General features: G+C 39.9%; 1 protein-coding gene across 1 annotated transcript; it reads right to left on the reverse strand.

Moving 5' to 3' along the window:
• Nucleotides 1-5048: 5048 nt before the first annotated feature.
• fam131bb (family with sequence similarity 131 member Bb) lies at nt 5049-14326 on the reverse strand. Its single transcript, XM_062421838.1, has 6 exons — nt 14230-14326; nt 12276-12500; nt 11987-12127; nt 9264-9583; nt 7956-8219; nt 5049-6106 (listed from the first exon to the last, which is right to left on the reverse strand). The coding sequence occupies exons 1-6, from the start codon at nt 14324-14326 to the stop codon at nt 5891-5893; spliced, it is 1263 nt and encodes a 420-aa protein (XP_062277822.1). The 3' UTR covers nt 5049-5890.
• Between the last annotated feature and the right edge of the window lie 249 nt (nt 14327-14575).

Genomic DNA, 14575 nt, shown 5'->3' on the forward strand with positions numbered 1-14575 from the left:
TGGTAAATAAAAGGTCCACAAACTTATTTTAAACCATTTTTAACAATAAGGAGAACATTTGAAGAAACAGAACAGACTGGAGACATTCTGCTACAGCCTCTGGGAGGGATGAATGGATTAAAAATTTGATCACAGCTTGGAATAAAAAAACAGTCATTATAAATTGATCACGGTGAATTCCAAGATCGGGATAATCATGCATATCCTCACGAGTGACTTGAAAAAGCTAGCTGCAAGCGCAGTCCTATATTGACTTTCTGATTATTTCAAATTGCCACAAGGGGGAGCCACTTCTCGAGTCATTGTTTGATTGTTTGTTTTTTCACCATAAAAAGAAGATACGTCTTATCTGTGATGCAATAACAATATTAGTTTCTTAACAAAATGTAGGTTAAAGTAATTCCACTATGTTTTCATGTCATTTTAAGAATTTCGGGATAATATTGTCAAATTTTAATATTGTCAAATTTTCATATCGTCCATGCCGAGTTACAGCACAGTGGTGTTTCGAGCTAAATGCTAATGTCACCATGCTACAGGCATGTTAACATCTGCTATTTAGTACCAAACACTAAGCATGGCTGAGGCTGATGGGAATATCATCATAATTTTGCAAGCATTTAGTCCAAAACAAATTAGAGGATTGTGAGTTAAAGTAATTACAAAGATCTTGAGGACAAAATAAGTGTCTGTACCAATGTTCATGCTATCCATTCAATATGACATGATAGTTCACTAAAAAGGAAAACTTTGAACATTATGGTGGCGGTAGAGGATCACCAAAGTCAGTGGGTCTTCATCCTATGGCAATTTAATGGCAGTCTGTCCAATAGTTATTGAGATATCAGTCTGCACTAGAGTGGTGGACAAATATGACTAAAAATCATTCATCAAGTGTTCCAGCACACAAGCTTGAAAAAAGCTTTGGAGCATTTGACATTTTTGTGCTGTGAAGGTCAACAGAGTGCTTCAGTCTCTGATTCCTTTGTGAGCCTGAACAAATAAGCAGTTAGACCCTTTGGGGGAGGCTTGTCTCTGAGAATTTATGATTAATATTCTCTTGGCATAAAATCCATGATAAGGACTGACTGGAGAGGAATGTTTTTGAAAAAGCACGACAGGCTGGATTACACTGCTGCCAGGTCCTCTGTGATTGCTGTTTTGTCTGACAACCACCAATGAGTTGGCCAGAGACACCAGCTGCTGCTAAAACGCGGTTTAAAAAAAGACATAACACTTGTTATGGCTCTAGAGGGAAAGACAAGGGTGGACTTTAACGTTAGGTAAGGTAGGGAAATGCCTGGGGCCCCAACTAAAAGGCCTAAAACAGCTTTAGATTTATTTTGTTAAGATATGAAAAATATTGAATTATGTTACTTACTAATTATGTTCTAACTCACTGTAGCACAAAACTTACAAAATGCCCTTAAAGCACTTAAACATATGCAATTGTTAGTTCTACTTCTACCTTCTTCTTCTACCTTTAACAGATGTTGAGTAAATTGAAGTATATTGTGCTGATTGTCGGTCCCTCCAGGAAATTCAAAATAATTATTGCAAATTCAAGAAATCATTTTCAAGAGCTTGCAATTTTGTCAAATTACTCACAACTTTTCCGCATAAAATGGCCAAATCGACAAACCACTTGTGATTTGGAACTATTCAAGCATTTTGTGTTGTGGTAACTTATGTTCACATGCTGCAATGACATGTTATGTCATAAGATGCTGCAAAATCAAATGTTTTTGGATACAATAGTCACAAAAATGAAATCCTAGAGGGACTGAATCATACCTCTCTTCAATTTAAGTAAACATTTGAATGCAGGACTTTTACTTTTGCAGTATTTTTACTTAGCGGTGTTAATCATTTTACATAAAAAACAGTTTTGAGTACTTCTTCTCCCACTGGTGATACCAACATTCCCAGTTAGAGAAAGGGTACTAAGGGTAATAAGCAAGCCTGCATTTTTCTTAAGCCCTTAAATCACTAAATTTGCCCCTGGGTGAACGTGTAGAGATATCCACACATATGCACAAGAAATGCCATTTGTTGGTTTGTTTATTTGCTCTTTCTCCACCAGAGGAAAAGAAGAGGAGACAGATAAAGGAGCCAGAGGGGTGTGTAAAGGTTCTGTCGTGCAGGAAAAAGAGGGGGAACAGAAGAGAAACGGGAAGAAACTGAGAGTTGTTGACAGAAGAGGAGAAGGGGGGAGGGAGCGGGGGACCACTTGGAAGAACCATCCTGTGACAACCAACCAACAAGCATGCATAGGTGGGAGTGTTACAAGTGAACGCTGGTTTCACCAGCCACACTGCCTCAGTTCAAATAAATATATCCAATTCTATACAGACTTTTACAGAAGCGATCCAATTTTACACAGCATTTTATACAGCGGTATTTTTTAAATTTTTTCTACGTTTTTGGGGGATTTTGTCACACACATCCAAATTATATGTATGATTGCCTCAAATCCCCTTTGGTTGAAAACTTTTTCAGGTTTTTTTTTTTTCAGGCAGTGATTCTTCCAACAAGACAGCAGACAACTTACTGTACACTGACAGACAGACACAAATACACAGAAGAGATACAAACAGATAGAAAGAGAGAAAGAGAAGGAGAAAGGCAGAGGTCCAGAAGCAGATTTGAGCGTCATGCCTGCAGACAAGTTACTGAAACTCTTGGAAGAAGGCAGTAGAATTATACAAAAAGAGAAACTCAGCTGCAAACCAGTCGGTTAACAAGGACGTGATCAGTAAACCTTAACATCCACAGAAATATATTTGGCTTCTTGTTATTAGTTTATTCATTCATTGAGATTTTGATAAAACAAAAAAAGAAAAAAGCAATAAAAGAACCCAAATCGAAGCAGTGTCTTTTCTGGTTTTTCATCAAGTCCATGCATGTTTCCTTATGAACTAATAACTCTTTTTTTTTGTTAAGCCCAAATAAGTCTAGCAATTGTTACCATCAACAAATATGAAGCGATATAATCCTTCAACCATGTTACGTCTTTAAAGCCGAGAGACTCTGACTCATAAAAGAAAAAGATACTGCTCCCAGAGGGGTTGGTACCCACATGAAATTATAGACTGTACAAGCTGTCACATTATTCCTCCCCACCAAGTTCAATAAATAAATGAATATGTGCCAGTGTGTAAAGACATTCTGTTTGCAGTTTTGAGCCCTCTTACTTTGTTTTTATGACCTGCACGAGTCACTAAACAGGGACTCCTGAAGTGAAATAAAATGATTCTTTATATTTGAGAGCTGCCAAACTATCTGTTTCTAATCTCTCACCAAGGTGTCAAAGTAGTTTTTTTCTGTGTGTAAAGTGCTCAAAACCAGAACAAAACAAGACTGCTTTACAACCATGACACCTATTCTAACTTATACTGGAAGGGATTTCAACAAGTTAGTAGAAAAATAAACATTGTCCCAACATTGCATAAAGAAGCAATCAATCAATAAATAAATTCATTCAAGTCAATAAACCATGTTTTTTTTTATATATATATATATATCTTAAAAGTTTCTCACACAATCATAAAAGTGAGAGAAGAAGTTGCTCCCCAACAGAGAAAAGATGAAAACAGTGGTTGTATTTTGTTGTAAAGTTCGTCAGTGAATCATGCACAGAAAGTCTCTCTTCACTGTTTCTGTTTAACTCCCCTCCTCGCTGGCAAACACCCACTCTTCCTCAGGCAAAAGAAGAAGAAAAAAGAAGTAAAGAAAAAATGTAAACATGCTTCCTCAAACATCATTATAATCACTATCACACTCCAGGCAGCTGCTTCACAGTAATCACGATGAGCAGGAAGACACCGATCTATTCAGCTCTAGTGTTCAGTTCTAGTCTTCTGTTCTGTTCCCTGATTGGCTGATTGAGTGGCACACGGGTTATAATACCAACCCCCCCCCCCCCCCCCCCCACCCCCATGAACCTACACACCTACTGAATTTGTTTCCCACGAATCACGGATCCACCCTCCAGTTTCAGAGTGATCGCTCTATTTACAACACAAACATTCCTCTGTTTTGATCTCTGCTTGTTCTTTGTGTGGTATTACACATTTAAAAAATAAATAAAATTCAGGCCTGAATTGTGAGCAGTTGAGAGCAATCCCAAAATAAAGTGGGACCAAGAGGTGTAAAAAAATAAACAAATCATACTGTACTACAACAGTTGTGACTGTGAGTGAGAATCAATTTTTATATACTCAGACTATTTACATCTATACGACAGAACTGACACTGGTCTGTTGGGAATCCAGTGTTCTCTCTGCCTATTGCTGGTTACAATTCAGATATTCATGTGTTTTTATGTGTGTGTATGCATGTGTGTGTGTGTGTGTGTGTGTGTGTGTGATGTGTGTGATGTGTGTGAATGTGTGAATGTGTGTGTGTGTGTGTGTGTGTGTGTGTGTGTGTGTGTGTGTGTGTGTGTGTGTGTGTGTGTGTGTGTGTGTGTGTGTGTGTGTGTGATGTGTGTGGTCTAGGTGAGCCAGCAGTGAATCCATTTTCAACAGCTCCCCTCCCACAAAATCCCTTGTTTATCTTTGTTTCTTAAGAAAGTGTTAGATTCTCTCCCATGTGGGCCGCGGAGAGACATCAAAAAAACAATGTTTAGAACGGCCTCGGATCATGTACTGCCATCTGTCTTCCAGTACATTCAAATAGTGGTTGTCATCCTCAATTTATCACGACTATGTCTATGGAAAAAGCAGCTGAGGGTTCATGTTGTTAAGTGGCTCGGTTTTGGTTGTCGGTGGTGCTGAAAGCTTTCAGAGTGGGAATCGGATAACGTCAACAGTCCAAAGACAATCTCAGATCTGTTGGATTGCATCAGTGCAAAAGAGATTTGCTTATGCAGCTCTGTCTTTATTTCTCCGTCATTCGCGCCATGAATCTTGCCGCTCAAGCCCGCCACAGGCCCCACCTGGGATACTATGGTTCAGTGCAAAGTCTATACAGTGCTGTATAGGACAGGTACTCCATAGTACTCTGAAGAAACATGCATACAGAGAGACAGAGTAGGAAGCACACTATTGTACAGTACAATCCTTATCTGTGCAGTGTTTAGTGTGTGTAGTCAGCAGGTCAGGCCTGTCCCTGGGTTGTGCCTCAGGCATCCTGGTGCCACAACATCAAACAAGAATTTATTAGTATTTATTATATTTTAGAGGGTTAAACTGCATTTCACTGAAATACCAATATTTTCTGAGCTTACTTTAATCATTTGTGAAGTTTTTTGGGTTGCTATTGTTCAGACTATGAAAGTATACTGTGTGTGTTTGATGTAACAGGGAAATTCTGATTAAACACTAATATGTTGAGTAACAGCTGTAAACAGAGTAGTTCTCTTGAAGGAAAACTATTATATCTTATCATACACTAATACATAGATTTTAGTTTTGTTGTTTGTTTGTTTTGTTTTTTCTTTATTACAAAATTATTCTTATAATGTTTTATTATGTTAGATTTTCTTTACCATTATAAGATGATGACAGGGTCGAGTTGCTTGTCTTCATAAAAAGCATGCATGTTTTCTTTCCCCTCCGCTTGATCTCAAAGTGGTTTAATTTCCCTGACGGAAATGTCACGGTCAGTTGGCGCTCTTCTTCCTCTTCCTCCACCACTCTCTTCTCTTCATTTACCTTTGGGGTGTAAGGCTTAGAAAGAAATAGGTGTCCTTTGTTGCATCAGCTCTTCTCTCAGTGTGAGTCCCACTTTCAAATCTGTTTCTCATCATTTCATCTCGCAACCAAAAAAACTGTGTTCTTGATACCTGAAAAGGAACAGATTAATAGATATATATTGTATTATTACGTTCATTCCTCACTGACTCCCTGGTCAGTTTGTTATAAGGAGTCTCTTGACAGCCAGGAACTCAGTTGGTTGCCATGGAAGCGGCAGGCCCATCCTCCTCCTCTTCCCTCTCTTCTAGCATCTGAACGAGGCCAGAGGTGACGTCGGAGCCCTTCCGCTCTGTGATCGGCTCTGACGGCGGTTGCCCTGGACTACTGCCACCGGAGGCATACCCTTGCTGTGTGGGCGGAGTCAACGTGGCCATCTCTGGCTCCAAGCAGAGTGTCACCTCTTCCTCCTGATCAGGACAGACGGAGAGAAACACACACACAGCAGGTTCAGTCACCCCAGGTCACACACAGTAGCTGTTTAGCATTAGCACTGCACCATAAACTGCTAATTAATCACCAAAACATCAGAAGGATCAATACTGGTGGTTTTGCAGATTTTATCCCATCAACTACAAATATGATATTATTTACAATACTGCCAGCTGTCCTCTGTTTATCAACTGATATCCATGTGTGAAGGTCAACTAGGACACACACGACTATCAGCCGAGATAGACTTTGTCAAAACAATCTCACCATGAGGTCCATTTTGTAGCTGCTCTGGAGCCTTTGTTTATATCACACAATCTTCCTAAGCAGATGGAGTTTGCTCAGTAGGAACACGTCAAGGACATCTCATCTGCTTTGTCTTAAACTTGACATTTAAAGTTCATTCTTGACCTCATTCGGCAAAAAAGTGACCTTGTGGTGAGATTGTTTTGACAGCTGCATCACATTCAATATTTGTTGGCTCATATTGTTTTTTTATTCGTCTCCTTCAGTGAAATCATTGTCACGTGGTGATGTATAGTAGTTGTGAGCAGGGACGTTCTTAAAAGCTGTTTCTTGTTGGTGGGTTCAGGAAGTTTAAACATTGAAGATATCTGAGTCATAAAATAAAGAAGAATGCCCGCCACAAATTCCCAGAGCACACAGCAATGTTTTTAAATGGCTTGTTTTGTCCAAGTGACAGTCCAAAACACAAAAATATGAATGTGGGTACAGAGAATGTTTGGTATTATTACTTTATAAATTACTTAATTATAACTTTAGATTCAGCAGTCGTTCTTACCACACTGGCAGACATTGAAACCCGACTATAGCTGCTTACATGGCTGGAAATTAATCTTTAAAACTTAAAGGATGATTTGGAGAATAAGTAATGTAAATGAAACATGATGTGCAGTTAATGGAATACAATCAGTAGAATCATGTAAGTGGTTCATCTTCACTTTACAGGTTAAATATTAAATGATACGTTCACAAATTTTCAAGTCTGTCTTACAACAACAGTCAGGTGCTCATATGAACACTGAAAGAAGCTGTAATCATTCCTCCTGCTCATAGTGGCTATTAAAAGATTCACTTCAAATGGTTATTGGACTGTATAGTTAAAACACCTCTCTTGTCTTCTGGCCACTCGAAGCGCTTTACAATACATGTCAACTTTCATCCATTCGTACGCTGATATCTGAAGCTGCTGCCATGCAAGATGCCAACCTGCCCATCAGGATCTAATCTAATACACACAGTTACTCACCACTGGCACAGTCATCAGGAACAGTTAAGGGTTCAGTATCTTGCCCAAGGACATTTCAACATACAGACTTGAGGAGCCAGGGATTGAACACCCAATCTTGATAAGTGGACAACCCAGTCTACCTCCTGAGCCACAGCCACATCCTGCTTTTAATATAAGTGGTGGGGGTCAAAATCCACAATGTGTCCACACAGTAATTTTGTGCAAAAATGCATTGAAAGTGAATATGAGGTACGGTAGAAGAACACCAATGAAAACAGTGTAATGCTGAAAGATATCCACTTAATTTGACTAATTTAGACAGGTGAAGCTTCATATTAGCATCAGATAAACTTTTAAATACAGTTTTGCACAGGATGCTTATGGATTTTGGCCCCCACCACTTACACTATAAGAGCATTATAAAGCCAGTATGAACAGGAGGAATGATTATGGCAAGAAAAACATATTTCAATATTCATTTGGGGTCCTGACTATTGTATTAAGACACACCTGAAAAATTGTGAACTCGTCCTTTAATCACTGAAGATGTAAATTTTTTGTAATCTAACCCTCACCTTGACCTCCTCGTCCTCCTGTTGCTCTAGCAGTGGAGAGTGTTCTGTTCCTATCATCTCGTCTCCAGAGGGAACACAGAGACTCGGCTCCACTACTGCTGCCACACCCATGAAGCCTCCTGCCTCCGTCTGATAGGCCTCCATCTGCCCAGTGTTCCATAGATCAACCAACGGTGGGTGAACCTGATGGACCAAACTGTGGATGGTGCTGTTGGGTGTCGCTTGCAAAGAGTGGTTGGCACTGTGCAGCCTGTGCTCCAGCGACTGGAAACAGAAAGATGAGACTGTTATCAGAAGAAGTGAGGGTGAGGAGGAAGAGTTAGAGGAAGGCCAGACATCTGTTGCTTGTCTGTAACCTTTAACCACAATGTCAAGCAGTTTGTAATAATACACAAAGACTGGTGTTGGCAGCCAAGAACGTAGTCCAGGAAAGGAATAGATTATCAAGTGGACATTTGCTGACTTTGACTCTGATCAATACGACTTTTGTTTGTACATGAAGAGATAAACAGCTTTTTGATAAATACATGAGACTGATGCTGTTTAAAGCTAAAACAAATGCTTCTCTTGGATGCACGTAACTGAGAAAGTAATTTTGAATTCAGTCAGTTCTGCTGAGTTTATGAGCAGTTATTACTAGAAAAGTAATACTTCACTGACACTCACCTGAGTAAATATTAATTCATTATTCCTCTATTATTATAAACTTTACTCTCTCTTTACTCTGTGTTCAGTTGTATACTTTTCTGACAAATTTTACATTTGAGCACATTGAGCTTACTTGCTGTGGCTGTACTAAGAGGTTTTTTTAGGTTATAATAGCAATTGATTAAATGTTTACCAATAGAACACTTGGAACATTTTTTTTATAATTAATACCAAACTACTATATTCTTTTCCAGAAACATTCTCATTAATTAACAGTTATATCACATCCTCACTAAGAAATTTCAGGAAAGCGGGAGACTCATAAAACAAAGAGTTGCTTAAAATATCCCAGTTGTTTTACGACATGTCTTATGTCTTATCTAGTTGGTTTTGAAACTCTTTCATACAAGCATTACAAAGATTTCTGAAGATATAGAGGACCATGTAAACCTTGAATCAAAGTTGAAGCTTGAATGGAACATGAACCTGGAACTAAAAGGTTTCTACCTGACACTGACAATATTTTGGCACTACCTGTCTCTGCTGTGAAATTACCCTCCTGATCATAGTGATTGCTCAGGTTCTCGAGCTTTATGCATTGTTACAATGGAGCGAACAATACATGTGCTCACAGACCAAATCTCAACCCCATCTTTGCACCTGCTGTTGCTGATACTGCAGGAGCTGCTGTTGCTGGTAGTGCTGGATCTGTTGGATCTGCTGCAGCTGTTGAAGTTGATTCTGCTGCTGGAGAGTGAACTGCTGCTGCTGCTGCTGCTGTTGCTGCGACAGGAAGTGCGCTGCTGCCTGCCCATCATACCCATCATTCCCCATAAGGTAAGAGCCAGCAGGGGGAGACGCTACACCGGAGGGATCATTGTTGATCGGCTCCCAGGCATCAGAGGAGGAGAGGCAGTAGTGTCCCTGGGAGACATATGTATGAGGCCACACCTCTGCTGAGGAGTGATGCAATATCTGATCTGTAAAAAAATGAAAAAGACAGCAGCTTGTAACAGGAAGAAGATATGATAGTTTTGATCAAGTTCCAATGGCAAAGAGCACAATAGACTGAATCATCTTATAATGTCAAGAACTTTAAAAGTAAAGGAAATCCTGATGCTAATAGCTTTGCTGTTACAAAATGAAAAACAAACAAAAGCATTTTATTCCAGCATAATTATAGGGTAAACTGCTTAACATCCAGCCCCTAATGACCAGCAATTCAGCCTGTGACGATGCTGATACCATTGTAAGGTTTAAAAAGTAACCTTTAATTGTGTTTAGGTAATCTGGTTTCAACTGTTATCACACAATTAAGAGACGTTTTAAGTATAGCAGACTCAATCAGATTTGGATTGAATTTTGGATTTGATCTTTCCTGCTGAACAGAGGAAGTATGTTTGTCTTAGAGCTAAACCAAAACACTCAGCAGAAAAATCTCCACACTGGCTGGATCAGTGTTATGACAGAAACTCTCCATGATGTACTGAATACAGTTTGAACGCTGGCACACCTTAAACTGTTGATTCATCACTTGTGTCAAACCATATAATGCAGCCTTGACTTTGTGCAATTTCTCTTTCCATCAGGAGGACATAAACTGGGCTCAAGAGTATACACACACAGCCACACATTTTCATCCTAAAATATTAGTAATCTTAAAAATGATGAGATAATTTGATGCAAATGCATTAATGAAGCATCATACCCTTAAGGAGGTTTATCTTACAACACAACGCACAGTGTGAGATGTTGGAAAATGTGAAAATTAATGAGCTTAACCCTCCAGCCCAGAGAGAGGAGATGGAATGATATGTTCACATTACTAAGCAACGTGACACATGCTATACCACAAGCTGCTTATCTTTGCCTACACAAATACTAACATTTGTAAAGGCTGTTTTAATGCTTGTTGGCTATACATCAGTTTTCTAAATATATATTATATTAACTGTATGCAAAATGTCCTTATAGTATGGTGTTAATTAAATTAAATACAATGTTTTATAATCAGATGAGAACATCATCCATACAGTAAATATGAGGATACCGCTAGCAGCCTGTTAGCCTAGCTTAGCATGAAGACTAGAAACAGCTGGCTCAGTCCAAAGATATCAAAATCCACCACCAACAGCTCTAAAGCTCATAAATGAACATATTCTTGACTTGTTTGTTTAATCCTTAAAAAAATGGAGAGTCAAACAACAAGTTGCAGTTCAAAAGGAGTTATGCTGAAATATTTCTTTTGCAGGGTGCAGCAACTTTGTCGTCATTATGAGGTTTCCAGGCAACCAGTGAAGACTTCAGGTAGGCTAGTCACTACTCTTGGTCAAGAAATAACTCCCTGTAAAACAGCAACTTATGCCCATAGTTTTTCCAATCATTTTAAAAAAAAATGTTTTTCTGGCATAGACACCTTTATTAGCAGTAGAGAGACAGGAAATCACGGGAGGGTGAATCATGGGAGGGAAGATGTGGCATGCGCTCTTAACCACTCGACCAACTGCGCGCCTTCCCAATCATTTAAATACGTTTTCTGAAATTGTTGCTTAATTTCTCAAAACTCTAAAACTCACAACCGAAAAAGATTCATACTCATGTAAAATGAAACATTGTACTCAAAACCATGTTCTCTCTTCTCAAAAATGCCTCTTCCCACAAAACGATACACACAACTATCATACGAATATCTTTTGCAGAGCATCAGTGATACAATTGTGTGATACATTTATAAACAATGCCTATAAAAAATAAAAATCCTCCTCTTGCTCTCTCTTTCCCCCCCAACACAGTTGAGGTCACCTCAAGCCTCTTTTATGCTCTCACACATAAAATGATTTTGTGCTCAGACTTTTGAAAAAATGTGATTTAGAATTACTGTTTGAATGACAGCAATAAGATTGTGCTCATTGTTCAGCAGTCTGGAGTCTTATTGATTCATGAGCTTCAGGTTTTCAGTATTGTGTGCATAGTGGCATTTTTTGTTCTCATGCAATGAAGAAAAACTGTAATATTATAGATTTTTGTTAGTTTTCTGTGGATGAATTACTGAGCTTTAGTAGTTCTGGTAGATACTTGTTTTGCCTTGTTGCCTAAGCTAAACTAACTGTCTGCTGACTGTAGCTTCAAATTGAACAGACAGATATATTGATCTCATCTAGTCAAGAAAGTGAAGAAGCATATTTACTAAAAAGGTCGACCTATTCCTTTAACAGCTTGACCTTATGTTCAAAACCTTGGTCTGGGGTTTCCTGGCTTCCTTCCTTTCCTCGTTACATAATCTTTAACTCAATGTAATGATTGGTAAATTGTGCAACACAAGTTACTTGTGTTGCACTAGTTGCTGTGTTGCACTAGTTGCTGTCGTGTTTGTAGTTCTTTACCTCGACTGGTGATGCTCTCCTGGTTGACGTCGCTCAGATGAGCCACACTGCCCTGGTTTGAACCCGACCGTGGGCTCTCTCCGTCCATTGATGTCCAGGCCATGAGCGTTGCCTGCGAGATCGCAAACTGTTGCAAGATACCTGAGGTCAAAACAAAGAGGACAAGCCAGGATTATTGTGAGGACCTGAATAAATCCCAGCATGTGAGGCGATGAGCACATTATTCTGTTGATGACAGTTAACAGGATCTGTGGAGCACCCGCCCTCGTCTGTGTGTGTGTTTCCCAACCTGCCGCAAAACGGGCCTCTTTCTCTCCATCACTGAGGTCACTGTAAGCGTCGTTCTCCAGCCGCCGCTCCTCTTCCCGCTCCTGGGTGGTGATGCGTGGCATTGGGGTGCCCCCTGCACCCACTGTCTGCATGCCCCAGTTTTGCCATTCAATCATGTGGGCGACACGACCCTGAGCCATGGCTGTGGGCTTGGTCACTCTCTCCTTCATGGTACGGGACACCCCTGGTGGTGGGAAAAGACAAGGGACAGGAGAAGGAGGGACCAGAAGGAGGGAGGATGGTCAAAACAAGAGTGTGTTTGTGAAAGAATGAGAGGAAAGTAAGGCAGAGGGGGGGGGGGGGTGATTTAAGGAGGAAGTGATGGATGAGAGAGTGACATGAGTGATAGAAGGAGTTCAGGAACAAAAAAATTAAAGGACAGATGGAGAAGAGACCGGATAACGTGTTGGGAGCAGAGGATGGACAAATAGAAGAAAAGAGGGAGGGGAAAACATAAGATAGATTTTAGTTATTATCAAGTGGGCATTGCTGTTTGGTCATGGAAGCTGTGGTGGGATGTGGATGAACTGGTTTTGCAGCTGGTAGAGGTAAGTATTCAATTATTACTTCAAATATGATGAATTCAATTTTAAAAATAGAAATTGACTTGAACTGGATCTAAATCCTAAGGTTCATACACCTGTAATTTTGATGTATTTTTAAGTAATATTTCTTGTTTTTTAAATGACAATTTTATGTAATGTCCAATTTTTTACATTTGTTTTTGATAAGTGGCCTACAGCTCTAGGTGAGACCAAATAAAAACTGATTAACACGTGAGTTCTGCAGACGTATTAATGTCAAACTCTTTCAATATTGAATACTGTCATAAAATATCAGCTTTTGCAGTATTAAAAATCCCATATCAGTTGAATCCTACTATTCAAAGTTAAATGAGGATCCTCATGAACATGGATTACGAGAATAGCTAAATGACAAAGGTTGTGGAGGTGACATTCATGTGTCTAATGTACAGACTGTGGGGAGGAGAGGAGGGAATGGATGTGTCTTGTCTGATGAAGGCGAGTCATGGATTGGAAGAGGTTAATTGGGGTGAGGTGGCTGTGTGGCATGAGTAATGAGAGGTTGGCTTGTTGACATGATCGCTTTCACACCTCTGCTAAGCTGCGCTGCATAAGCATAACACTGCGCTCTTACTCCTCGCTGCCTATCTTAAAACGTGACTCATGCAAACACTGCCGAACGCACATTTAAAAAAAGAAAGAAAAAGAAATTCCTTTACTGCTTCTGAGCTCATACCAGCTGAAATCTGCATAATGGCTGTCCTCCATATTTCATGTGACCAGCACATGATAACATAAACTGTAAATCCCTGGATGTTGGATTCTCTCTGATGGTGGCACATGGACATGAAATTTATGAATAAATTATAGGAATACATTATGGGACAAATCAGTACCACCCCACACAGTGCAGCAGCTGCACTCCACTGCACTGTACCGAAATACATTTAACTGCACTCAAATAAACTGCACTGCACAAAACAGCTGGATTTAACCAAGCACATTGCACTGAAAGAAAACACTCCACTACACTGCATTTAACTGTTCAACACAACACTTTACATGGTTCAGAACATCCAAACTAACACTTATTCAGGACACCACAAAGACCAATTTCACAACCACTTAACATAAAATAACTACACTTCCCACTCACCACTCACCTTTTCTTAGAGCAACAAGCTGTATGATGATGCACTCTGTGTGTGTTGTGTTTTCAGGCTGAATTCATTCCATCAATGACTCACACAGAGCCATTGACGAGTGTTATCACAGTGTGGAGAGGAAGTGATACAGGGGAACCCATTTTGGGTACCATGCTGACTCCAGTGCCCACGAAGGATGGAGCCAACATGGGGTCAGTTTACCAGTTACAGCACAGACACACACCTGACACACCTGACAGAGAAGACTTAGCCAAAGCCCCGATGCCGTAGGCGTTTGAGTTCCTCTTGAGTCGAGGCAGGATCGACGTTGTGTCTTCCATTGACAGCTAGAGGGATAAAAGAGAGAGGAATGGAGGAAGGGGAAAAGGAGAGAAGGATAGTATGGGAGGTGTGCCAGGACACACGAAGACATTGAGACAGTGTGTGTTAGAGAGGGGTGAGTGGAGAGAAGTGATGGAGATGTTGGGTTAATACAAAAGAGAAAATCTGCATTACCCAAATCCTGATCCCAAGTTACTGTGTACATGTTTTATTCTGCACCAGTGAGTGATTCTGATTGTGCTCTCTAC

The sequence above is a fragment of the Scomber scombrus genome, chromosome 7, assembly GCF_963691925.1.
Source record: "Scomber scombrus chromosome 7, fScoSco1.1, whole genome shotgun sequence".
Classification (NCBI taxonomy): Eukaryota; Metazoa; Chordata; class Actinopteri; order Scombriformes; family Scombridae; genus Scomber; species Scomber scombrus.